Source organism: Perca flavescens, chromosome 6 (assembly GCF_004354835.1).
Source record: "Perca flavescens isolate YP-PL-M2 chromosome 6, PFLA_1.0, whole genome shotgun sequence".
Taxonomy (NCBI): Eukaryota; Metazoa; Chordata; class Actinopteri; order Perciformes; family Percidae; genus Perca; species Perca flavescens.
The window spans coordinates 4,747,233-4,774,493 of NC_041336.1; the positions used below are offsets into that span (position 1 = coordinate 4,747,233).

The following is a 27,261-nucleotide window of genomic DNA, read 5'->3' on the forward strand; positions in this document are numbered from 1 at the left end:
AGACTTTAACTGAAGTTACATTTTCCCTGCAGGTCTTTTACTTGTAACAGAGTATTTTTGACAGGATCTAAATACTTCTTCCAACGCTGCACGACACAGTTCAGACACCACAGACGACATTTTTGTCCAAAACTTGAAGATATTTAGTTTAATATGATATAAACAGGAAAACTTCCCTATTTGAGAGTCTAAAAAACAGCATTTTCTGCAATTTAATGAGGTCATTAAGTCACTTTAATTAAAAAAAAAAATGTGTAAAAGATGAATGAATTATTGAAATAGTTGGCGTTCAAAGCCCAAGATGACTTCCTCAAATGTCTTGTTTTGTCCACAACTCAAAAGATATTCAGTGTCCTGTCCCAGAGGAGAGAAGAAACTAGAACAATATTCACATTTAACAAGCTGGAATCAGAGAAGTTTGACTTTTTTTGTGCAAAAAATGACTCAAAATAGTTGCTGCTTAACTTAATAGTTGACAACGGATCGATTGATATTTGCAGCTGTTTGTCAGATCCTTCTTAAAGCTGTTGTTAGGCGTAAACCTTGTATCTCCATACAGTCAAAACAGCTCTCATCTGGATGACGTCGGTGCATTCATGAGCTTGAGGTTTTTTATGAGTCAGCAGTAGCAGCAGTATTACAGTACGAGGTGTGTTTGCTGAAGTACATATATAAATACTTGCATGACACCTGCTTCTGTTTTGTCCAAACACGACACACACCTGCAGCAGAAACAGAAGTTATCAAAATAAAAGCACATTTTTTATGGTCGAGAAGAAGCTCATCAACCTCATTTAATTGACATTTTCACTACTACGTATAAACACCACTAACACCGACTCATTACTAGTTTTACACTATTTGGATTTCATGGTCAATAAACCTCATTTATTTATTAGGAAATGATAGCTAATCCTTGAGTTAAAAAAGCTGAAATTATGATTTATTTAGAATTTTTACAGGAAGGACAATCACAGAAGGGCCAACGTTCAATCAGGATTTCGAAACATTTCAATTTCTTTTTCAAATGCTAAAAGATTTAACAAAACGCCCCAAATCCAATGGAAGTAGAGATCCGATCTTCTGTTGTACTTTAAGGCATGGATACCCGACCGTACCCGACAGGCCGGGCTGGGTATAGACAGATATTTAGAAATGATGGTCGGGTTTGGGTCGGGCTCGGTCACATCAGCACGATAAGGCATTTGTTGTAAAATGGTGATGCAGCTCCTTTAAGAGAGCTCAGTGCATGTTTGTGTGTGTGTGTGTGTGTGTGTGTGTGTGTGTGTGTGTGTGTGTGTGTGTGTGTGTGTGTGTGGTAAGTGGGCAAAAGAGAGATAGAGGAAGAGGAAGCAGACGTGTAGATGCAGTCGGAGCAGAGTTGTGCGGTGTCTGAAATAATCCCCAGACTGAAAGCCAAGCTCATTCATCTGCTCTCCAGAAACGGGATTTTAACCCCGACGTTATTCATGTTATAGCGTCGGCCCTGGAGGTAACCACGGTCGGAAACGATGCAATCAGGAAAGGTTAACACATTGAACATTTTAAATTTAAAACAGCTTATTAACGTGAGCTTGTTGCCCCGTGTGCACTGATGCGCTCATTTAGGGGACCACTAAGGTCTATATAAAAGAGACTTCAGATACAGTATTAGGGGACCACTAAGGTCTATATAAAAGAGACTTCAGATACAGTATTAGGGGACCACTAAGGTCTATATAAAAGAGACTTCAGATACAGTATTAGGGGACCACTAAGGTCAGTAAGTTCGTTTAGACTGCAGCGGGGGTTGCTTCAGGGGGGACACTCCAAAAAATGCAGCAGGCCTGCGGCTCAACTTTTGGAGAAACGTCGGTCAGCAATGTGCTTTTAAATGTGTACCTTGTCTTTCTCTTGCTTGATTATTCAGGTCTGGATCAGAATCACGGCGGGGAGTACGCAGCGTTCGATGCGCTGATTGAGAAGTTCGTCAAAGCCCTCAGAGACTGCCGGATCACGCCGTACGTGGTGCTGGACGGAGGCTCGGACTACACGGACAAGAAGCTGGAAACTGTGACCGAAAGAGCCAAAGATCGCATCATTAGAGCCCATCAAGCGGCCGTAGAGGGCAGTCACGAGGGCATCCTGCCACGGCTGGTCAAGGGGGTGTTCAAACAGACGCTGGCGCGGCTGGAGGTCCCGGTGGCGAAGTGCTACGGAGAAGCTGACCAGGAGATCGCAGCCCTGGCCAGCGAGTGGCAGTGCCCGGTGCTGTCCAAAGACAGCGACTTCTACATCTTCGACCTCCCGGGGCCGGTGGGGCTGCTGCCTCTATCCGACTTCAAGTGGGAGGCGGTACAAGGGAGCGGTTCGCAGAGCTACATCCCCTGCAAGGGCTACACCACATCCAGCTTCTGCATCGTCTTCCAAATCCAGCGCCAGATCCTGCCCGCCTTCGCCGCTCTGGCAGGGAACGACTACGTGAAGCTGCAGAGGAGGGAGTCGCCCATCAAGTGGGCTCAGTTCGCCGGTCCAGGCAGCGGCGGCGGCTGGAAATCGAGCCGCCTGGAGGGGCTGCTCCGCTGGCTGAGGCGCTTCAACGAGCCACAGGACGCCTTCGAGGCAGCGCTGGGGCTGATGGGAGGACTGAGCGAGGACAAAAAGAAGGAGCTGCTGCAGGGTTTGCATCTGGGCATGGAGGAGTACAAACTCCCTCCCAGCTCCCTGAAGAAGTTCTTCCTCCATGGGATGGTGCCTCCGTTCCCAGCTGTGGAAAAGGTAATACAATCCTTTAACGATCAGCTGATGAAATAGGAAACCTGGTTATCGATTAGGGATGCCTGCAACTAACGATTATTTTCATGGTGGATTAATGTGTGGGTTATTTTCTGAACGAATGGATCAGTTGTTTGGTCTCTAAAATGTCAGAAAATGGTGAAAAATGTGGATCGGTGTCGATCGAGCCCAAGATGACGTCCTCAAATGTCTTGTTTTGTAGATTTTATGGGCACGTTTTCCTGTTTTGTAAGTCATATAATCTCACCTTGGACTTTGTTTTATTGCGCTAAATCATAGCTTTTAGAGCTGCAAAGATTATAGATTAGGCAGCTATTAAATGATTCGCCAACCATTGCGATTCGGATTGAGTCAACAGGTTAAAACTTCTCTGATGTCAGCTTATTAAATGTGAATATATTCTAGTTTCTTCTCTCCTCTGTGACGGTAAACTGAATATCTTTGAGTTGTGGACAAAACAAGACGTGAGGACGTCATCTTGGGCTTTTTTGGGAAACACTGATCCATATTTTTCACCATTTTCTAACATTTTAGAGACCACACAACTAATCCAATCATCCAAATAATAATCTTTCGGGGGTGTATAACATATCATATTGATTCCTCGGACAACTATACGATATCTAAAAGTGTCACGATGTGATTTTAATTTGGTTCAATTCAGAGGCTTGCGATCGCTATGAGACGATAATACTATTAATGCCTATTTAACACATTCGTATCAACTCAAACAAAGCAATTAAAATATGATTTAACATTTTTGTAACTGAGATCTTCCAGACATTTTAATTACAAACAAACATTTCTTTTAAATAAAAAGAATAAATATAAAGTAAAGGGGCAACTTACAGACAATACATTGGATCGTGGCTCATTGAATGGATACCGTTACACCCCTATAATATAGGTAACATAAGGTTGTTACAGTCGAGAAATATTCTCAGTTTGTTGCGTGGTTCTGTCCTAAAAGGTGGCGGGTCGTGTCCCCAACTGGGTCCGGCTGCCGCTGACGCAGGCCCGGCTGACTTCAGACATCTTGGACGTTCTGCTGCTGCGCAGGAACTCGCTCAACAACCCTGTGGAGCACGGTGACATGCCCAGCTCTCACCTGACGTCCCGCCCGCTGCGCCAGCTGATGTACGGGCTGCTGCTGGGCCAAGGAGAGGAGGTGATGGAGCGAGACCGAGACGGCCTGCAGATCAATTTCATCCCAGTCAAAGCTGTCGTCCCAGACTCCTGCCGGCACCTGAAACTCAACTCGCTGGATCAGGTGAATCTTTTAGGGGTTTTATCCCTTGTGTTGTCTTCCCGTCTACTATTCCAGTTTTTGTTTACATGCAATGTAACCATACAGGACAGTTGTGCACCATTTTATATATATATATATATATATATATATTCTGGCTCTATACACGCTAAAAGTCCTGATTATTTACATGGAGTCTGGTGGAGTTTGGTGATGGTGATTTCGGGGCTGTTTCATGCAAAACAGAAAGGATCTTACTCTTTAACAAAAAGGTCTATCTCTGTAGGGATCCTTTCCATAAAACCCACCAGACTCCATTTAAATAAACAGTACTTTTATCATCCTAAATCAGACTTCTGTCTATAAGGTCTGTCCCCCTGGTATATAACATCTTTACGTTGAATTACTCCGTGTTAACTCTTCCTCCTCCTGTGTGTTGCCCCCAGGCGGAGCCCTCTCTGTGTCTGCAGGTGCTACTAGAGGCTCTGGGCGTGACCGAGGCCTCTTTGAGCAACCTGCCGCCTCCGCTGCGCCTCCCGGTGGCCGCCACCTGCTACTGGCTGCGGAGCGCTCGGCCTCGGCCGGACGAGGCGCTGCTGAAGGCGCTGCTGCTGGGCCTGAGCACTGGAGACTCACTGAGACACAGAGCAGGTAGGACTCTCAAACTGGGGATCACCTGAACAGCTCAGGGCTGATCTGCCAAACTGATTTCGCCCAGTCTGCTATACCCTGCTACCTCCTGTGACACCCTGCAGTGCCCTGCTATGCCTATTGTGATTCTAGTCACAATTATCTTTATTGTGACTGTTATCGCCACTGTTCATCATCACCCCCCCAACCGGCACCGACAGACACCACCTACCAAGAGTCCGGGTCTGTCCCAGGTTTCTTCCTGAGAAGGAGTTTTTCCTCGCTATTTTATACCACTAACAAGGCTCAAAACAGGACCATACTTCCACGGTTAGTGGTATAAAATAGCGATTTATTTTTACTCTACCAGTGCCCCGAAAGGTAGCGTTAGCTAGCTTGTTTCAAGCTAAATACACATTCGATTAGCGTGAAACCATATCCCAGAGAACGGTCGACTCGGTACACATATTATGTTATTAACCCCCTAGGTTCATTTTGCGCTGGAATTGTCCTTTAACTTCTTCCGAGACATGAACTCCACTCCCTGGCTTGAAAGCTCTGTGTTTTAGGAGCCAAACATCCACCACCTTGTACAGCAGCAGTGAATGTGCTGCTGACAGTAATAAAAACGCGGATTACATACCAATTACAGAGCTTTACTTTACAGACGTATATATGTACAAATGCTTCATGAGAACAGTGTTCAGTGACTGATGTGCGTGTGATGTGTGTTGCAGCTCTGCAGATTCCAAACCACCGATATGGGCAAAAGCTGGACGTGGGCGTGGTTCACGCCATCAACCAATGGCAGAGCTGCCTGAGGGTCAGCATCCAGCTGAACCAGCTGCTGGGCTACCCCTTACCTGAACCCCCGATCGCCAGGTGAGTCTGCACACAGCGTTAGACTGAGCAGGAACTACAGTTCAATTTGTTTCATGCTTCAGGAGTGAAATGAAATCTCAGCTGTGGAGGAAGTATAATCGATTCTCCAATTAAAATACTTGATGTAAACATGAACCTGGTGCATTATAAACAATATTTGAGGGTTGCTTCTTCCTTGTACAATTTACAGCAGAAGTTCTCTGAGAATCTCTTTTATATCCGAGCTGAACTGGTATTTTAAAGCCCAGTTCAAACCAAAGCTTGTAAAAGAAGCGTCAAAGGCATAAGAAAAAGTAACAAAAACGTTGAGAAATGTTTTGACCCTGGTCGATGGGAAGACAACACAGGGGTTAACTGAAATTTCCTGAAATTGTTTCGTATCGTGAGTCGAGCATATCGTTAAAGCCGTAGACCACTGGTTCTCAAGTTTTTTTCAATAATGTTCCCCCTTTGAACAGTGTTTTTAAGCCATGTACCCCCTAACCAGCGCGAATAATTTTTGGTAGAAAAAAAAAGTCTCTATAAAGAGGAAGAATACAGCGATGTCAGAGATGGATTTAACAACAGCCTTGGACCTGGAAAACATTTAGATGCTGATGGAGAAAGGAGACAAAAACTTGGACAAAGAGGAAAGAATAGGTTGAAAATAGTAACAAAAACTTTGAAAAGAGAGACACAAACTTCAAAAAGGCAATAAAAAAAAATACAGTAGAGAGAAGGAAGGCAACACTGGCGACAAAAGTGACAATAATTCCAAAAGAGACAAAAACTTTGAAGAAAAAAAGGTCAAAACAAACGACAAAACCTTCAAAAACAGAGACAAAAACTTTGTAAAAAGTGACAAACTTGGCAAGAAAAAAAGCCAGTAGAAGGAACTACAGCCCTGGAACTGAAAAACATTTTGCATAAAAAAAAAAAACTGCAATCCTCCAAAGTACCCCTAGGGGGACACGTACCCCCATTTGAGAACCCCTGCCGTAGATTATATGCTTCACTTCATGATAAAATGAAATATGGACTCACAGGTGAGATGCTGGCTGATGTTGAATCTCCATCTTGTTCCTCATTTCCTCGTCCAGGTTGTTTCAGGGGACGTTGGTCCACCAGCTGGTCCACAGGATGAGGTCAGGAGCCAAAGTGAAGACCTTTCCGAAGAAGGAGCGCTCCAGTGCCAGACTGTACTCCACCATGCAGACAGTCGTCCACCAGTTCCACTCTGAGGAGACGTCTGCAGCCCGCGAGGGCCATCGGCGAGCGCCGGCGGGGGCCGTGGCGGCTGCTCCGCGGCGCCAGCCTCTGGACGAGCTGACCGCCAACCTGCAGCAGCTCTTCCTCCTGTACGGAGACGACGAGGAGGAGGAGGAGGCAAGGACCGAGGCGTGCAGCCAGGTCAAAGTGCAGGAGGATCTGCATCTAAGCGAACTGGTGTCAGTGAAAACTCGCTACAGAGCCAAAGAGAGAAACAACCGGTGCAGGAACCCAGAGCTGGCCCGCAAAGAGGAGTGCCGGGGCTGGGACCTGCTCTGAACTCCCCCGAGTCCCATTCATGGACTCTCGGAGCACTCACGCTTCACTTTTTTTGTTTTTTTTGTTTTTTTAAACATTACCACGCCATTAATTAACTCTTTTAAAGCGACATGCGCTGATTTTAAAGCAGCATTCGCTCATTTTTAGCCACTTGGTCGCAGTGACAAAATCGGACATATGAGCTCCTTTTACAGGTTTTATAAACTTATATACTGTCAACCCAGTCTCACTGCAGCTCGTGAAACGGTCATGTTATTTAATCTATTGACTCGCATATTTTGTTTTCGTGATGGTCAACCCGTTTTTTTTTTTTTAAATAATGTATTAAGAGCAACAACGGTAGCGAGAAGTATGAAAGGTAGGGGTACGATATCATCACGTTACGTATGTCAGGATACGATATTATTGCGATTTTAAACATATTGCAATATTCTGCGATATATTTACCTTTTTTCCAACTTCTAATTTTTCCCAATTTCAAATGATGTCCCCAAAAGGAAAGTTTTGTCAACATCTGTTTTATCTAAAAAGACACATTTCTCTGTCTGTTCATCGCACTTCAATTTTATTGCTGCAAAATGTGATTGTCAAGCAGACAGACTGACCAACACATATATCACAATAGATCCATACTTGGCGTCTGTGTATTGATACACTATTGCCACGAAAGATATCGCGATACTATGCTGTATCGATTTTTTTCCTAAACCCAACCAGGAATTCTTCCGTGGTGCCATCACGGGTTTTTCGGCGATGTTCATTTCACGGAAAAAAGCTTTCCTTTGAAATAAAAACGTGCTGACATCAGGAAAAAAAAACGAGATAAACGTGTCTGTGTACACAAATCAACTCATTAAAAATGACGTGACCATTTCACGAACTGCCGCGAGACCGTGTTGATACTGTATAATAGGGCTGTCACAATGAACGCGATAACGAGTTAACGCAAATTACTTTTAACGCCAGTAACCTTTTTACCGCTGCGTAGTTTGTGAAACAAGGAAGCGATGCAGCAGTAACGTTGTGGCTAGCAGAAACGGAGCTCCTTGAGCAGAAATGGAGAAAGAAAAGGGTCTTTTGAAAGTCTCACAGCCCTTCCAGATGGTTCTTTTCACAAGACTAGCAGACCACTCTACCTCTGGCCCCTCCCCTCCATGAAGTACAGCTGAGCTGACGGTGCGAGTTTTAAAGCTTCGCCACTTCCCGCGACTATGTACTAAAGTGTTGTGCATGTACTGTCGATGTGAAATGAGTTATCACCGGAGCACGTCCCGTCTCAAATACCACTTAAGCATTAAAAACTTTAAAAATATCCCTTTTTAAAGTTTATTTAGATCAGATACAAAATGTACATGTCCTTCAATAATGACTATTTGAGTAGAGATGAAAACAAAATTATTCAGACACCAAATGTATTATTCACATTTGAAATAGTTTTAGAATGAAATGTTCCCTTTAGTGGATGACCCCCACAGTGTTGCATGATGGGAGAAAACTTGGATGTTGAATTTGTTTTCCAGTCCAGAAAAGCGTCAGTGACTGTCGGTCATTATTAACGGTGTGTAGCGTTGCTATTGGCTGTCGTAGCCATGTTTACTTCCACATAAAGTTCAGTATAAACCGAAAAAAAAAAAAACATCCGAGTTAATAAATGAAATTCAGTAAAAAGATGTCCGATTTCATGTTTATCCTCTCCTGCATAATGATGTTTTTTTTTTATTTACCATCAGTGTGATTTATAAACAGTTGACTGCTGGTTTTAAAGTGTATTTAGATTTGTTCCGGTTCTATTTAAAGCAGCACTTTTAACTTAACTTTTGTAAATCTTTTAAATTCAACTTTCTGAATGTTTTGTTCACATCTCTGCTAAATCAGGGAAGAATGTTTAAACCTTCGAAGATACAAATGTCACAGCATGAGGAATATGTGTAAAATTCTTGATAATGTTTTATATTTATCGGTTTATTTTTTTTTACATTGATTTGCACTCAATAAGGTGGGGAAGTGGGAATACAAATGAGGAAATGCTTAAGCTCTTGTTTTTTATGTCTGATATGTGAATAAACTTGAAACTGTTGTTGCACAAACTGCCTCTGTGAATATCTGTTTAATATATCTACGCTCCTTAAAAATGAATAAAAACAAAGTGAGCTTCTTTAAAAGATTTATAAAATGTAAGACAGACAGACAGACACACACACACACATTCCTGACCACAAGTCTACACAGCATTCCTGGATGGGAGAAAACCGTGCTCTGGTTTATTGGCATTTTCTTTAAACCAAACACAATCATCTTGGGCGGCACCGCTGCTAAATAGTCTCAGGAAGGAACTTGTTTTGGTGGAACATGTGTACTTTCAAAAGTAGTTTTAGTCGTGCGACAGAAAACTCAGATTGGACAGATAGTCTAGCTAGCTGTCTGGATTTACCCTGCAGAGATCTGAGGAGCAGGTAACCATAGTCCTCACCAATCAGCCGGAGGTTAGAACCCCAACACAGAGACAGAGGAAGGGGACGGGACATCTGGCACCGAAGCAATCGACAGGAATGAACCGTCTGTCGTCGAAATAGACCAGCCTCCAACTGCCCTGTTAAGTGTTTGCTCTGATTAGCCGTCTGGAATCTAGGGCTGGGCGATACTGGGAATTTTGGTATCGATCCGATACCAAGTAAATACAGGGCTAGTATCGCCGATACCGATACTTTTTACTTGTAACTCACGATCATTGAATAATTTTGTGATTTTGCCTTTTTTAGTTTAGTTAGTTGATTATGATTATCATAAAACACAGGCAAATCTAAATGTTTTTATTTACTAACTAGAAGAATATAAAACAATGTAATGGTATAGAAATATTAAAATAATATACAGTAACAAAAATATAAATATAACAAAGTCAACAACACAACCAAAAATACCTTCCATTACACACAGATACCTGTGAAAAATAGTCAGTTGTGCAAAATAAGTAAACAAAAGCCAAAATGTATAAATAGGAATATAATAATATAAAGAACACAACAAAAAATACACTGTTTGCACACTGCGCACAGACTTGAACTTGCGAAACTGCAACAAAAGTATCGATCTCATCACGACAGTATCAATCCGATACCGATACTCATCTTGGTATCGATACTATCGATATTTAGATAGATACGCCCAGCCCTACTGGAATCTGTCCCTCTCTCATCTCTAGCCCTATTCCTCATTCCACTTTACCTGACTGCCACACCCATCCTTACACCATCCCTCATCAGTGACTCATACTTGATATACCGGTCCACTTGTTGTTTCTTATCGGTTCATCATTGTTGCATTGATGTTTGGAGATGTGTTACCTGCTACCTGTTGCCTGCCTGCCTTGGGACTCTCTGTCTGTAAACCTTTTAAAAAAAACAAATCATTAAAAGTAAACCAGTCAGCCTGTCCTCGTCTGCACTTGCTGCTCTCCAAGCCTGACACAAAAAAGCCTTAGGTCTTATTTCCATTGTGGTCCTCTATTGCAGTACACCATGGCCGATTGAATTCTAAAGTGTCGAGCAAAAATGAAACTATCATTAACTTTCTTCCTCGTGTTCTCTTCGTGTCACCAATCCAAGGATTGCCAGTCAGCCAGCTCCGTCTGCGCCAGCTTCATCTTAGCCATCTCCATTTTTCCACATAGACAACTGATTCCCATTCTCAGACAACTGTTTCATACCATCATCCAGGCCCAGACTGGAAGATCGCCCCAATCCCAGCAGTGCAGGTACACTGACTAGCACCTAACAGCTTTACCTGCATCTAAGCAGGATATACAGCACAGGAACACTCAACGCTAACAGCACAATAACTAGAAATAAATTCACCTTTATCTCAACAACACAGGATTTACAGTGCAGGTACCTCCCCAGACACACTGCAGTCTGGGGAGGGACACATAAAGGGATACACATCTACCTCTTCCTGCCTCCCCTTCTCCAGTCGACACTTTGAAAACACTCCTAATCGTCATGCTCCTGGTACACTATTGTTGTACTTCTATCTCAAGCTGTTTGGCCAGGGAAGGGGTCCACATAAGCGGGTAGAGCTCTACCCTTTCTGAATTTTCCCCTTCCCTGGTCGACACTTTTCACAATTTCAGCTGTTCACTTCAACGCTACCTATACTATGTGATGGAAGTGGCTTGGAGAACTTGCCCAAAAGTGACGCTCACAGGAAAAGGGGAAAATGCAGAAGTGGTCAGTTCGTACTGCCAGACAGCTCACACAGGTGAATGGACTCACAAATGCACAACTTGTTGACAAAAGAAACACAGGCTAAAGTACCAAAACACAGAGACAGGGATCCAAAACCAGAAGACGAAGCAGGGTCATAAAACTCAAAAAGCAGAAAAGGAAAACAACGTGGAATGCTAAAACAAATGGGAAGTGGCAAAAACATGCAGAGATAAACACAAAACACAAACATGACCTTATGATTGGGAGCTGGACATGACAGCATTGCTGGATCATGTCACGTGATTCAGTTGCATTTAGCCAAAGACTGATTTTCTTACAAATTGCATCTTATTTTTTCTGTACAGCAAAATAAAAAAAAATTACAAAATACTTCCAAGTAATTAAATATGTATTTTAAATAAATTTAATTGAAATAATGCCCATCTCTCTGACCAATTATGTCTTTTTAGAAAGCAAAGCAAAACAACTTGAAAGCATTAGAAAGCATAGAAAGCATTGTTTATGAGACACAAATGATCAGACATTGTTAATAAATATGTACACAGACAAGTGCTTTAATATTAGCTTATAGTTTATTTCAGGAACCCAAATATATATATTATATATTTATATATACAGTAAAAAAGTGGAAATTACAATTCGACCACAATATGAGGCCTTTTTGTTTCCAAAGTTGAGTAAAGTCAACTTATTAAAGTCACAGGCTTTCATTGCATAACAGTAAGCTGTTACAGAGATTCCTGATCACACTCCACGGTTTCTTTTTTGCTTTAGCTGAGGTTCAGCTCTTTGGAAAGGAATGGGTCTATCTTATGGAGAGCAGCGATCAGAACTGAGCTGGCTTTAGCTCCCTTTCTTCGCACCGTGTCGATCACGTCTACTGCTTTGTCGTATCTTGCTTTTATTCTGATCGACTGCATTTCAACATCATTTATCACGTGAACCTGAAAAAGTTCATCCAGAATCTGGTTTAGAACAGGTTCAGACACTCCATTGATAAACGGTTTCCGAACTGAGAACAGCTTCTCGTCAGCTTGGACTCTGTCCTCTGCTGGGACTCTGTCCTCTGCTGGGACTCTGTCCTCTGCTGGGACTCTGTCCTCTGCTGGGACGCTGTCCTCTGCTGGGACACTGTCCTCCTCTGCTGGGACATTTCCCCGTAGAGTTTCCCCTCTTGGACCTGGAAGATAACCAGGGAAAACACTTTTGTTCATATAACCAACAACTACATCTACACAGAGATTTCTAAGAAATAACAATATTGTAAATTTAATTTAAACTCAATGTTTGCAAATATCTGTTCAGAAACATATGTATTCTGTTCATCACTTCCTGTGTTCTCTTTTAGAAAAGGGAGACATTTATATTCTTCAAAATTCCTTTCAATACTTACATTTCTTTTGTTTCTCATCTGTGATCAACACGTCATCGATCCTGTAGAGATAAACACAATCCTAAAAGTTATAGATCCACTTTTAAATAATTGTTTGTTTGAGTAAGCCAGCTTCAGAACCCTGACAAGAGCCATCAGTTCCAAGCCAAGAGTTCACTGCAAAAACTACATCTGACTGCCAACAATCATGTTCTGAGCCTAGATTAGAGGAAATAACTACTCATTGGTCTAGTTTCAAAAACATCACTGTGTCGGACCCTCTACTGACCTCAGAGTCTTGAGTCTACAGTTTGGACTCTCCACATGATTAGAGAGCAGCTTCAATCCTGAATCCAGTAGCTCGTTGTTACCCAGCTCCAGCTCTCTCAGATGGGAGGGGTTGGTCTTCAGAGCTGAGTCCAGAGAAGCACAGCTGATCTCTGACAAACTGCAGCCACTCAATCTGAATAAATAATAAATTGTGTTACTTTAGAAGACAATGTTGAAATCATTCAATGTTTTCCGAACTGAAGGTTTAGATTGTAGAAGTTTAGAAAATGGAAACTAGAACAGTGACAGTAAGTTTTTGCATCTAAAATAAAATGAATAAATGAATGAATAAAATGTATCATTAGTTTCTTTCGATGACAATTTTCTCATATTACTTTTCACTCTGTTTTCAGTGCCAGATGTTTTTACGCTGACAGGTTTTTTTCAATCCTTTTTTTCAGTTCAAACTTTTGTAACTGTTTTGGCATGAAGGGGGCAAGGATAGTGTGATTTACATACAATTTGCATACTTCTGAGTCAAGTCTTCTGGATACACAGCCTGCTCCAAAGCATAGCATTACACACAGCTAGCAAACAGGGTTGGGTACCGAAACCCAGTGCTAATATGGCATATGTAGTAGAGTCATGAGGTTTTAATGAAAAGTTCAAATATCAGGAACTTGTCCAAATGTGTATTCAATTACTTATAGTCAAAGGAACATTTTGAGCAGAAATCCATTGGTCTTCTCAGCAAACGGTTTAATCATATTGGGACTTAGAATACATATTATATGTAAATCACACTTTTCTTGCCACCTCTCCATAATGCCAAAATGGTGTAAGAAAGTTGATACCGAAGAAAGAGTGACGAAGAAAAATAATATTGGAATAAAAAAAACAAACATCAGAATGCATAAATATCAGAATTTATTTTTAATGCTAGTGCTAGCTACTACTACTGTTTAGCTCAATACATGCATAGCCTTAGTATTGCTTCTTCTTTCCATTTTATGGAAAATTTCAACCACCTTTCATGTTTTTGATAAGGGGTATATACTCTGCAGATCCCCAAGGGATCTTTGTCCATGCTACAAAAGTATAGGAGAGTCAGTGAACTGACCTCAGAGTCTTCAGTCCACAGTTTGGGCTCTCTAGAAAACCACAAAGCAGCATCACTCCTGAATCCTCCAGCTTGTTGTCCCTCAGGTCCAGCTCCCTCAGATGGGAGGGGTTGGACTTCAGCGCTGAGGCCAGATAATCACAGCTCTTCTCTGACAAAGTGCAGTTCCAAAATCTGAATAAAGAATAAATTATGTAACTTTACAAGACAATGCATAAGGAAGGAACTTGTTTTGGTGGAACGTTCAATGGTTGTTTTAGTTGATTCTACAGAGTTTAAAATTACAACACAAAGAAAGCGGAAGGTAACGTACATCCGACCGAAAAGACGGACTTCCGGCGGAATTTCCAGCACCACTGTAGCAATCCCGGAAGTGGAACATTGTGGTAAGACTAGCCATGGCCCAACCAGTGTATATATATATTTTTATAACCCTGGGGTCATATTTTGTATTTGTTTCACCCTGCACTATCAGTTGATCTCCTCTGAGTGTACACAGGTAATGGAGAACAGGTGCGCACACCGGATTGGTCCAGCAGAGCTGATTGCTGTCTCCTGATTGGTCACCTGGAGGACAGCAGCCATTTTAAGCCTCATCGGACAGGAACTCGGGCTCTCTTCATTCTGCCATTCCCAACATGTGCCTGTGTAAATCTTCAGTGAAAATGATTGCTTTGAGCTCTTGGATTTATTATCCTTCAGCCATTTTGTTTTAGCTGTGAATACATTTTTCTTTGTCTTATATTGCTAGTAGCAGTTTGGTAGGAGTGAGAAGTTCATTTTGTTTGTTCCCTTTTTCTCCTGTTTTGTTATCAGAAGCCTAGGTTAGAGCTTTGTCTTTTCTTTACATTTTGTTTTGGTTTAGGAAAATTTAGGTTGCCTCTAGAGTTGTTTTGTTTGTTGTGTTGGGGCCTCATCTCCGAATAAAATAGAAACTGCTACTTTGCAATTGTTTGTCCTGGCCACATTTGGGAGTGGTGTGTGTGTGTGTGTGTGTGTGTGTGTGCGTATGTGTGTGTGTGTGTTTTTGGGGGGGGGCACACGTTATGTTGCGTCCGGTTTACCCCTAGACATGAAAGAGGTGTCAAGGAAGCCATCCCTCCCTCATTATATCTCCAACGACCATAGTGGTTACAACAGCCAGGAGTACAAACAAACAAGGCGGTATCAATCATCTTGACTTCTGTGGAGTTGCCTTTGAGTTTAACCCTTCCCTGGATAACTATGACCTGGATGACTGAGAACCTTCACCGACAAATACTGAATATATGTTGTTTGATCGTTAAAATAAAGTTTATTTATTTATTCATTGTATTTATGTATTTTTTATCAGTTATATTTTAAAATCTACAGTGTTCGAACTATACTGTGACCTTCGGGGCAGCCCTTTTTGTTTTTTGTATAGTGCATACAGCTACAAGTGTATGTACTATACAGAATTTACCCTATTATATGTTATCAACAGGGATAGGTCAAACAGCAAACAGCCACCCACAAATAGTCTATAAACAAAGTATCAGGCTGTCTTTGAGATTTCACATGAACAACGGTTAAAGTTACCCAGGCTACTGAAGAATACCATAATTCCTCCGTTCAATGAAGCAACGCACCCCAAGCTTCCATCCTTAACAAACAACCATGTATATGGGCTCTTCCAGTCTCTCCACTGCTGGCTGTTCCAATTTAACCGGAGAGAGGAGCAAGAGGGGTTAGGATAGTGACCGGCCTCTGATGGAATGTTACCACCACCATCTTCAGCCAGAGAGGACATTATTTCTTCAGCTTCTTCTTGCATTGTCACCCTGGGGGGAGGTGTGCCAACAGGGCTTGCAGCAGGTGAACTGGTCGTGCTATTAACGTCATCGCCACACAATTTCTTAGTAAAAACCAAAATGAATTAAACTTCCTTGTTTTCTTTTTGCCATGGATGTTTACTGCAGAATAGATTTCAAGGACTTTGCGCAAATCAGCCTTATGTCTGAAGTTTAGTGTCACCACAACTTTCAAATTATATTAATTTCAACACAGAAGTAAAACAAGGTGACTGACCTCAGAGTTTGCAGTCTACAGTTTGGACTCTCAAGAAAACCAGACAGCATCTTCACTCCTGAATCCTGCAGCTTGTTGTTACTCAGCTCCAGCTCCCTCAGATGGGAGGGGTTGGACTTTAGAGCTGAGGCCAGAGAAGCACAGCTGGTCTTTGACAAACTGCAGTCATTTAATCTGAATAAGAGAAAAATAGATGTACAAAAAATCTATTTATTATCCAATCAGATATCTTCAGGTTTTAAATGTGTAACTCAAAATGTCCTGATCAAACTTTTCGCTAAAAGGAGTAAAGTGACTTTGTCATTCTGTTGTTGTGGATCATAGTTAAAATCTATTTATAATTAAAGATCAAACTGTTTTTATCTGCTCTTCAACAATCTCATTCATATCCCTCACTCAGTGTGTTTACATACACAGCAGTAACTAGGGTATGGTCTTACCTTTTCCCGAATACAATGGGGTTTTTAACTGCATTTAAACACACTGGCAGACTCTACGGCCTCATCAGTACTGAAATCATGTTCACTAACTAATGGACCACAATGTGAGTCTGTGGAAGCTGAAAAAAAACATACTTTTTCTACTTTGTTCAGCCTTTTGGAAAGACAGAATAGTTATGAAACAAAAAATTTAATTAAAATTCATATAATAATAAAAATACTGAAAAGTTATGAGCCAAGCATGTGAAACCTCAGTCACAGATTTGAAATGAATACAAAAAAACAACACATGAGCTACAGTCAGTGACCTGACCTCAACGTCTCCAGTCTACAGTTTGGACTCCTCAGTCCAGCAGACAGAAACTTCACTGCTGGAACATACAGGTTGTTGTCACTAAGGTCCAGCTTCCTCAAATGGGAGGGGTTGGACTTCAGAGCTGACGCCACAACTTCACAGTGAGTGTCTGAGATTCTGCAGCCAGACAGTCTGTCATGACACAAATATTACAACAAATGTAACCGCCGAATAAGGGACACCTTGTATTTACTTCATGCATTTGTCATCAACGGTCCGGCTAATCGGTCCGGCTAATCTTCTCTCACTGTGTTTGACATGAAACAACAATTTTCATCTCTCTCTTTCATAACCTGCAGACTTTATATCTTTCTTTTTAAATAAATCTTGCTTTCAAGGAGTAGCTATACTATTATATTTTATTAATATGTCATGCCACTGAGTGTCCAAGCCATCTTTCTCTTAGAAAGAACAAAAAGTGTATATTTTAAGTGTATATTTTATAAAAGTTAATCACATCTGGACTTACACAGCGTTTCTGCAGTTCCTCACAGCTGGAATTAGTCTCCGACGTCCCTCCACCGTTGTGTTGTATTTCTTCAGGTTCAACTCATCCAGAACCTCCTCTGACATCTGCAGCATGTAGGCCAGAGCTGAGCAGTGGAGCTCAGAGAGTATCTTTTTTGATCTGTTCTCTGACTTCAGGAACTCTTGAATCTCCTGATGGACTGAGTGGTCGTTCATCTCCGTCAGACAGTGGAAGATGTTGATGCTCCTGTCAGGAGAGATCTCGTCCATGTTGATCTTCTTCAGATTGTTGATGGCTCTCTGGATCATTTCTGGACTGTTGTCTGTCCGACCCAGAAGACCTGCTAACAATCTCTGGTTGGGCTCCAGAGAGATTCCATGGAGGAAGCGGACAAACAGGTCCAGGTGGCCATTTTTACTGTTCAGGGATTTCTCCATGGCTCTCTGCAAGAAGACATCTAGGGTTCTGTAATCATGAACATTGCCATCACTGTCACTCACGTCATTAAAGTCATCCAGCAATGGGTATTTATCCCTGTCTTCTCTCAGGAAGTCCTCCAGTACCTCTGTGTTCCTGTTGGTGTAACAGTGGTAGAAATAGACTGCAGCCAGAAACTCCTGAACGCTCAGATGAACGAAGCAGTAGACTGTTTTCTGAAAGATCCCACTCTTGTTTTTGAAGATCTCTGTACAAACTCCTGAGTACACTGTGGCCTCTGTCACATCCAGACCACACTGCTCCAGGTCTTCTTGGTAGAACATGAGGTTTCCTTTCTCCAGCTGTTCAAATGCCAGCCTCCCCAGCTTCAGAAGAACTTCCCTGTCGGCCTCCGTCAGCTCCTGTGGACTCATCTCATGTCCCTCAGCATACTTCTGCTTCTTCCTCCTTGTCTGAACCAGTAGGAAGTGTGAGTACATGTCAGTCAGGGTCTTGGGCAGCTCTCCTCTCTGGTCTATAGTCAACATGTGGTCCAGAACTGTAGCAGTGATCCAGCAGAAGACTGGGAGAAGACACATGATGTGGAGGCTTCTGGATTTCTTGATGTGGGAGATGATTCTGCTGGACAGCTTTTTATCACTGAATCTCTTCCTGAAGTACTCCTCCTTCTGGGGGTCAGCGAAGCCTCGTACTTCTGTTACCCTGTCAACACATGGGATCTGATTGGCTGCTGCAGGTCGGGAAGTTATCCAGACGAGAGCCGAGGGAAGCAGCTGACCCTGGATGAGGTTTGTCAACAGCACGTTAAATGATGACTTCTGTGTGACATCAGAAACCTTCCCCTTCTTGAAATCCAGTGAAAGTCTGCTTTCATCCAGGCCGTCAAAGATGAACAGAAGTTTAGAGCCAGCGAGCTGCTCTGCTGTGACCTCCTGTAATGCTGGATGGAAAACATGGATCAGCTCCAGAAGACTGTACTGCTCATCTATGATCAAGTTCAGCTCCCTGAACGACAGCGGGATCACCAGGCTGATATCTTTGTTTTCCAAACCCTCTGCCCAGTCCAGACAGAACTTCTGCACTAAGCAGGTTTTTCCAACGCCAGCGACACCGTTTGTCATAACGACTCTGATGTGTTTCTGTTGGTCAGGTGAGGCTTTGAAGATGTCGCAGCACTTGATTGGAGAGTCGTCAAGATTCTTCATCTGGGAAGCTCTCTCGAGCTGCCTCACCTCATGTTGGGTATTAACGTCTTCACTTGGTCCCTCTGTGAGGTAGATTGCAGTGTAGATCCTGTTGAGGAGGGTTTCACTTCCTGTTTCATCTCCTTCAGTCACATGTTTAAATGTCCCCTTCAGCCTGATCTTATGTTTCTGCCGACCAACATTCACTAAAAAAAGGACAAAGGTGAAAGACAAAACAAGAAAAAAAAATGTTGACTATTTTTATTACCAATATGAAAATGATGCAGTTAAATTCCAGATGGACTTAAACTGTAATGATATTTATAAAGATGTTAAATGTCTGTGTTGTACGACACAACAAATGTCATGGTATAACAACAACCAGTGGTGTGTTCAGACATGAAGACAACAGACTTACTTCGTACAGAGCTGCTCTGACTGGCTGTTTGCAGTGCAGCTCTGGTTCTGGTTCTGGATCTGGACGGCTGCTCCTCCTCAGAAACATCACTCCTCATCATCTTTCTGTAAAAACATTTTTGTATCATTAAAATGATTTGTTGATTGTTGTTGAAACATATTAAGATGTGGCCACCCTGGACCAACACCACATACCTAGTAAGATCAAGGACCTCATCCTGAACTACTTTGGGAACTGCAGGCTTTAGAGTCACATCTGGGAGTTTAACATCTGACTGCACCGGCTCGAGAGAGGGATCATAACTGGCTGTTATCCTGTTTGCCCTTGTCATGAATATGGTGGACAAGCCATCTGAGACGGAGTGCAGAGGCCACCTGTCCAAGTCTAGAATCCAGAAGCCCCCCATCAGAGCCTTCATGGATCACCTGACATTCCCCACTACATCTATACTGTGTTTCTTTACTGTCATGAACTCTGTTTCGTTACTGTCCTCTACTGCGCTCATGTAATTATAAAAGAACAGTGTAGATCATAAGACTACAATAACAACTGAATAATCCTCAGGTCAGTTTACAGCACAAACAGTCTCTTACTTTGTGTCTGAGGGTCCAGGTTCATTACTGAAGTTTTTAGGATCATCTTCAGACTGCTGCCACTCCATAGAGGGACGGCTGCAGACCGGAGACTTTGATCTGTCCTCGTCTTCTTCTAAATCACTCATCTTCTCAAGTCTGAAAAGTAAACCAGTAACACTGGACACACACACACACACACACACACACACACACACACACACACACACACACACACACACACACACACACACACACACACAGTATAATCATGTTTATTTTACTTTAGTTTACTCAAATCCATGTGTATTTTCTAGTTATCAAAAATAATAAAAATTTGACTGGTTTGTCTTCACAATGTTGCTGCTCTCCATTTTGACTGTTGGTGTGTCACAAGTTAAGTAGCTGTGATGGCTCAGAAACCAGGAAAATGAAAACATTTACAGACGTTGCCTTAACGCTGATATTTTATCAGTAAGATATTTTTCTAACATACAACCGTATGAAAGATTAAACAATTCAAAGACAATAAAAAAAAAACAACAGCTGATTAATCAATAATCAGTCCCTCCAGAATTTCACAACGTCACGATCGCAACAATTCACGCAAATCCAACCAATCTCCATGAATTTGGTGCCACTTGCAATTTTGACCACAACTTTTCTGCAAAATTTAACCAATAACCGGAGTTTCCCGCAACTGCATCCCAGCAGTCCCATGTGACTGAGAGCCAATGACCAAGCGGGAGTGAGAACGGGTTGACGTAACACGTACGGCGCCAAATTCATTTCCTTGTTTCTGATATGAAGACGAGACGTTTGTGACTTGAACATTTACCAACAAAACGTACAGTGAAAGTCCTGCCAACCTGCATACATTATAACATCAATGTACGCTGTAACGATTTTTCACTCTAAAGCCGGTTACACACTGGCTGCATGGCGTGTCCGTTCATATTTCGGCTCCCATGGTAACAGGTTAGAGCTTGCACACCGCCTGTGTGACACGCGCGTCTCAGGCGTGGCTCGAGCCGCGCCGAAAACTCGTGCCTGCTAGAAATAGGACCGACGCCTATTTTTCACGCGACACGCAAGCGTGTTGGAAGTGTTTCCAGGCAAAATAGAACAGGAAAAGATGTTTATATGTCATGTTGATGTTTGAAAGTCTCTAAGTTTTGATATAAATGCAGATATATAGATGTAATTTAAAAAAAAAATTGATTTTCTAATATTGCACCTGTTAATACAGAAGGAAATATTCTGGAGCCTATTTTGCCGTCAACACTGCCGACGTTGTCTTTGCTGTAATCAGATCAGTATATGTTTATGTTTAACATGGTATTACATTTTATCAATGAGAATCATACACGTGTCCAGACAAGGCTAGCAGCAGCGCAGCGTCAGACACCTTTCTGGTGTGGTTTGCAGCATCGTGAGCCTTTTTGGTTACTAGGAAAACTCAGCCCAGATTAGTTTTATTCTCCCCAAAACAAGTTCACTTTTCATTTTTAAACAACTATACAAAAAAAAGACTTTTATCGCAATTTTTTACAAAAGCTCCCGCGAAATCAGGCATTTTGGGCCGCAACAATCTCAAAAAAATGCCATGAAATTCTGGAGGAACTGAGATTACCACTCACCCTGATTCTGCTCTGTTGAGTGTGAAATGAAGTCTGGCTTTCTGACTTCTTACTTTCACCTTTCACTGCTCCTCCCTCTCGTATCACACTCAGCTTTAGAGGCCCGGTATCCGTGAACACAGTTCCAAGAACACAGGAAGACAGAAACTAACATCTAAAAACAAGCACAACAAAGCTGAACAAAGAAAGGTCAAATATATACAGTATATAGGCTACAGCTTGGATTTATATTTCACAATGATGATGAAGTGATGACTACATATTTAAATAAAAACCTATCATACAATAAAATGTATTATTTATAATTTGTAGGTAGAGTTAATATTTTATTGTACAGGGTTACACTATCTAAAGACTAAAAGTAGGCTACTAATACCACAATGTGGAAATACTCCACTACAAGTATTCAAACCTTAAGTGCTTAAATAGGCTATTTAGCAGCTTGATGTAGTAAAAGTATTAAAGTAAAAGTACTGGTTTCATTGGTCACTTTGATATATTGCCTCTGCCTAAGTTGATCATTACCCGACAGTGGACACCTCGAAGGGCATTAACCCACGTATACCATGGCCACTTGCCAAATAAAAATGTTTTAAACCATTAAATTATATTTTATAACAGACACAATAGAAATACATTTTTTGTAAAACAATAACACCTGTTTCCCTAGTAACAATGGAGGGTTTGACTAATACCTGGAAGAATCATCCCCATCCCATAAAGTTTTTATGCACTCAAACTTTGATCACTGCTCCAGTAAATAGGACGGACCTCCGATACCATAGATATAAAGCAGTAGCTGTGACATGGCGTCATAAATAATGGGATAACTGACCGACCTACCTGGGTAGGCCTTACTGTGTGTTCACCATTGCCACCTTTGGCCAGAAACTGTTTAATCAGCTGTGCAACTTCCAACACGTCAGTACAGAGTATATTAGACATTTACTGTTTAATATCTATGTTACATACGACCTGCCGCATTTAGCAACTCAGCTCAGAACCTTCAGCTCAGATTTCTAAAAATGTTATATAGATCTCTCTCTCTCTCACACACACACACACACACACACACACACACACACACACACACACACACACACACACACACACACACACACACACACACACACACAGTATAATAATGTTTATTTTACATTAGTTTTATATTATATTAGTTTAACATGTTCTAGTTATCATAATGCTACACTTTGACTGGTTGGTTTAAATCCAGACTACAGGCTGAGGCTGATCTCCATTTTGACTGTTGAGTACCTGTGTTGGCTCAGAAACCAGGAAATGAAAACATTTAAAGATGTTATCTTGGACCCTAGATGCTGATTGTTATCAGAAAGGTATTTTTCTGACATACAGTATAACCAACCCGTCTCACGCCAGGTCGTGTAATAGTCACGTTATTTAGTCATGTTATTTTGATTCATAAATTCGTGTACAGGTTACGATTTTGACGTTTTTTTCGTGTATATGCAACGACTTTTGAACGTGTAAGCCTACAGGTCACGCTTTTCGAACTTGCTCTGGGGGACGCGACAACGGGGAAATGAGGCGCCACACGCCGGCCAAAACAACGGGACGGGCCGCCACTCGCGATCCACCCGCGCAGGGGCACACAACAACGGGGAAATGAAACACCGCACGGCGGCCAAAACAACGGGGCGGGCCGCCACTCGCAGGACACGATCCCCGGCCGCAGGGCCACACAACAACGGGGAAATGAAACACCACAACGGGGAAATGAAACGCCACAATAACGAGACGGTTGGGGTTAGGGAAAAAACGGGGAAAGGAACCGTCACACGCGGGACACGCCGACAAAGGTACTGCCACACGCGGGGCGCGATCCCCGGTCTCCGGGGTGAAAGTCCCAGAGCTGCCAACTTTCCCCCAAACCTTGGAGTGAGAGTTGGTGGGGCGAATCCAAACTTTTTCTACGTACAAAGCAAATGTCTTTGGCTCATTCAGCATCATTACTGTCAGGGTTTAAATTGTGATTTGTTATGTGGTGGGGTTCTCCCTATGGGGGTCCGGGATTTTTTTTGAAAATAAACCATTAAATGGCACTTTCTGGAGAGTTTTGTGCAAAGAAATGGAGAAATCGAGTCTTACATGATATGTGCAAAACTGCAAGATTTGCATTGTTGTAGTCTCAACATGTATTAGGGCATTTAGCATTTACATTACTGTTAATCAGTCATCACTTGATGATACACATTGTATTACCTTGTTATGATATAAGAAGTGACCCATACAATGTGCCAAACATAATGTGCTACATGAAGAGACAGTGCAGCATATGACAGTAGCAACAGCTGATAAGATGAGGTAGGGACCAGGGACCCAAAGTTAAATTAACATTGGTCTACCAAAGGGATCTAAAGAATGAGAACCACTGATTTACATACATTCTAATCCTTTAAAACTAAATAAATAGAAATAACCATTTTTTGGGTACCAAGGGGACTGGTGGCCAAAGACCAAATCTCATTAGATTAGGCAGTGAGGGAAAATCATTCTTCAAACAAGGCCCTCCCCCCACCAAAAGATCCAGCAGAAACTAGACTGTAAAATACCAACAGCAAGACAAAAGACACAGCATGGCTCATTTTGTGCATGTGTTATAGCCTTCTCAAACTTTTTTTGTGCCAACGCCCAGTAATGTTTGGCCCTTGTCCTCTGTGCCCCACTTAATGTAATTCTTTTGGAAAAAGAAAGAAATTTAATGTATTATTTACAGTTACATTTAGAGATGCACAGAGGTGAGCTGGCACAAACATCTGGACCAGTCACAGCTGCGTGGCCTGGCCACCAAATGGCATCGGTTTTGTTTCCAGATTTTGTGAGGAGACATAATTTTGAGCATTAAACACTGGATTTTTATGTACCTATTTCTACCCTTTTCTACATCAATTAATGCTGGAAACAATTGAAAATATATAAAACTAAGGCCCTCAGGCATTCTGTATTACTTCAACTATTCTCTAGTCTAGTAGATCAACTTTTTCTAATTTAACATCATGTCTGCTGAGTCAATAATTTACTCTTCCCTCCTCTTTTGCGTCTTTTTCTGGGGAAGTAAATCTATTTAAATGTGCATTTGGCACTTATTCATGTGAATCATACATTAAGTCATTTTAATTAATTTATAAACCCCTGGACTTCAATAGCTCAGATGTGTTACATCAGATTTTTTTACAACTTTGTGCACATTCTAAATAAACCTCCTCCCATCTGTGTTCTCCAAAATTTGGAGAGTTTTAATATAGTCTGCTGTGCATGTTATTGCTCTGCTGATATGGTAGTATCTCATTCAGACCGTCTGACAGACACAGAGGCCCATTTGGGTCTCTGGTCTCTGACAAAGTGTAGAGGCGGCTGTACGCTGCTCTTCATCAGAGGTAGAGCACGGACGCACCGCGTCACTGCCCACATCAGACTGAAGTTGCTCCACTTACCAGCCGCGCTGCTCACCTCTGAGAGAGTGGACACAAAGCGACGGACGGGTCTGTGATACTCAAAGCATACCTGAAGCCTGGGGAATGCGCCTGGGATGGCTCGTGAAGAAATGTTCTCACATTTGCGAAATTTAAAAAAAAAAAAAAACCTCTCTCACCGTCTCTGAAAGCATAACTAGTCGATCACGAGCGGCTCGACAGGTAGCTCTATAGATAAACATAAACTCATCTTTCAGGCATTTGACCGACCGTATTGTGATATTTTCTTCCCACTATGGCCACGCCAAGACCCGCCCTTCAGTAGCATTTACACACTACTATTGGCCAGGCGTCCATGCTTACATGTACAGGTCCTATCCCCTGACCAATCCCCTAACCCTAACCTTAACCACTCGAGGTAAAATGCCTAATCCCAACCAATCAAGCTGCTTCATAGGGCGGGTCTTGGCGTGGCCATAGTGGGATTCGTAATTTGCGTAATGCGACCGGGTTGACACTTCTTTCATTTTTTTGACCGGTTTGACACTTCAGCGTGAGAAATTGGGGGTGTGGCATGTGAGCGTGTGAAACCAATCAAATGCGTGAGAGTTGGCAGCTCTGAAGTCCTGCGTTTTCTGACCCATCCACCACCCCGACCAAGGTCCCTACGCGGACTTTGGCCTTATCAACTAGGCTACTCGCTATCGTCAGCGTTCTGGGATCACGAAATATGCTTCCCATTAAAATGCATTGCTTTCAATTGCATTTACGTAACCTGTCCACAACTTAATAGATTACAATAACGTGACTATATAACGACCTGGCATGTGACTGGGATAACAGACTAAAGAATTCGTCTGAAAAAGATATCATCAATAATGAGAACACTTACCCTGCTTCAGACGGCATGCTGCCTCTCTCTGTTCTGTCGAGAGTATAATGGAGTCTGAGAGACTTCACAGGAATACAGAAACACACCTACAGCCATAGGCGTTGATTTCGGTGGGGATGGTGTGTATGCGTACCTATCAGATTTCGTCATGAGTCATTTTGTACCTACCACTTTTTTTGAAAACCTCGTGCTCAATTTAGTTACAAAAAAAGTTCATAACACATAATTCTTGAGCAACAGATGCCAACAAATCCACAACAATCTTTTTGAAAACAAATACAACAAAGCGCAACAAAGATAGGTAAAAATAATCATTTACATAGATAGTTATATAGACATATAAATAGATATAATACATTAACAACAACATACAATCTCAAGGATCCCAGGATCGTTTCCTTCTGTCTGTTCCAAAATTAGAACTGAGCTGGGGGAAAAGGGTTAGTAGGATGGACCATACACAGGCTACGACTTGCCTTGCCTTCAGCTCAGGCAGCTATTATGAGCCAGTAGATTTCTTTTTTTATTTATTATTATTTTTGGGGCATTTTAGGCCTTTATGATGAAGACATGAAAGAACTTTAAAAGGTTTTATATAATGTTAATATACATTTTATACACACACAAACACACACACACACACACACACACACTTCTTGAAATCACTCATTTGTATAGTCTATAAAATGTCCGTCACACTTTCCAAAAGCTCAAGATTACTTTCATTTTGCTTAACTTAAATTTCCCTGTTTTATCCAACCAAACCTATAATGATATTTTCGTCACATTCAAATCTCAATCTCAAATCGTAGTCATCTCTCATTGGCTACGTTCAGACTGCAGGCCAAAGTGGCCCAAATCTAGCCCAGATCAGATTTTTTCAGATCAGATTCAGGCCACTTCCACATGGTGGTCCTGAATCCGACCCAGATCTGATTTTTTTCAATGAAATTTTTGATTTGATGCGACTTTTACCTCAAAAACCCTCGCTGCGCCCACTCTCCCCGCGGGTAGGGGCGGGGCCCCCTGCTTCCAGCGCGGCTGTTAACCGGGGCGGACTGTCCTCATTGTTACCCAACCGCGCGTCGCATCGCCAGGGCGGGGATCGGCTCACGTAAAAAGGTGATGTCGGCAACCCCCCCGACCCGCCTGTAAACACGGACCAAGGAGTTTAACGCGCTCGCAGGTCGGGGTCGCCCCGTGGTGCAATGAAAGTGAAAGCCGGCGTGCGCCGGCTGAGGTGGGATCCCGGTCCCTCGGGGTCGGGCGCACCACCGGCCCGAGTCGCCGCACCGCCGGGGAGG

General features: G+C 42.3%; 2 protein-coding genes across 5 annotated transcripts in view; one reads left to right on the forward strand and one right to left on the reverse strand.

Annotated features, from left to right (window-relative positions):
• Window positions 1-7,528, forward strand: part of aste1a (asteroid structure-specific endonuclease 1a) — an 8,999-nt gene extending 1,471 nt beyond the window's left edge. The window contains exons 2-6 of the mRNA XM_028579438.1: window positions 1,910-2,757; window positions 3,746-4,045; window positions 4,468-4,672; window positions 5,389-5,533; window positions 6,613-7,528. Coding sequence (XP_028435239.1) covers window positions 1,910-2,757; window positions 3,746-4,045; window positions 4,468-4,672; window positions 5,389-5,533; window positions 6,613-7,060 — 1,946 coding nt within the window. The 3' untranslated portion in view covers window positions 7,061-7,528. The remainder of the gene's footprint in view (window positions 1-1,909; window positions 2,758-3,745; window positions 4,046-4,467; window positions 4,673-5,388; window positions 5,534-6,612) is intronic.
• A 4,368-nt stretch (window positions 7,529-11,896) lies between these two features.
• On the reverse strand, window positions 11,897-26,356 carry LOC114557965 (NLR family CARD domain-containing protein 3-like). 4 transcript variants are annotated; one of them, XM_028581736.1, is made up of 12 exons: window positions 26,330-26,356; window positions 25,958-26,090; window positions 21,614-21,767; window positions 19,995-20,153; window positions 19,402-19,505; window positions 17,362-19,189; window positions 16,851-17,024; window positions 16,098-16,271; window positions 14,049-14,222; window positions 12,948-13,121; window positions 12,680-12,720; window positions 11,897-12,466 (listed from the first exon to the last, which is right to left on the reverse strand). In XM_028581736.1, the coding sequence occupies exons 4-12, from the start codon at window positions 20,120-20,122 to the stop codon at window positions 12,057-12,059; spliced, it is 3,207 nt and encodes a 1,068-aa protein (XP_028437537.1). In that variant the 5' UTR covers window positions 20,123-20,153; window positions 21,614-21,767; window positions 25,958-26,090; window positions 26,330-26,356; the 3' UTR covers window positions 11,897-12,056. The 4 variants fall into 4 exon arrangements, with proteins under 4 accessions (XP_028437537.1, XP_028437539.1, XP_028437540.1 ...); XM_028581738.1 differs by lacking the exons at window positions 25,958-26,090; window positions 26,330-26,356 and adding an exon at window positions 25,087-25,344; XM_028581739.1 differs by lacking the exons at window positions 25,958-26,090; window positions 26,330-26,356 and adding an exon at window positions 22,457-22,490 and having other exon boundaries at window positions 21,614-21,706.
• Window positions 26,357-27,261: the final 905 nt, after the last annotated feature.

What these genes read in the sequence shown, in the direction of transcription:
- LOC114557965 (XM_028581736.1), bottom strand. Translation starts at nt 20,122, where the DNA reads ATGAGTGATTTAGAAGAAGACGAGGACAGATCAAAGTCTCCGGTCTGC. An exon ending in AGGAACTGCAGAAACGCTGT is followed by an intron (nt 17,025 to 17,361) that starts GTAAGTCCAGAT and finishes GTGTCATGACAG; the next exon opens with ACTGTCTGGCTGCAGAATCT. An exon ending in TGTAGACTGCAAACTCTGAG is followed by an intron (nt 14,223 to 16,097) that starts GTCAGTCACCTT and finishes TTCTTTATTCAG; the next exon opens with ATTTTGGAACTGCACTTTGT.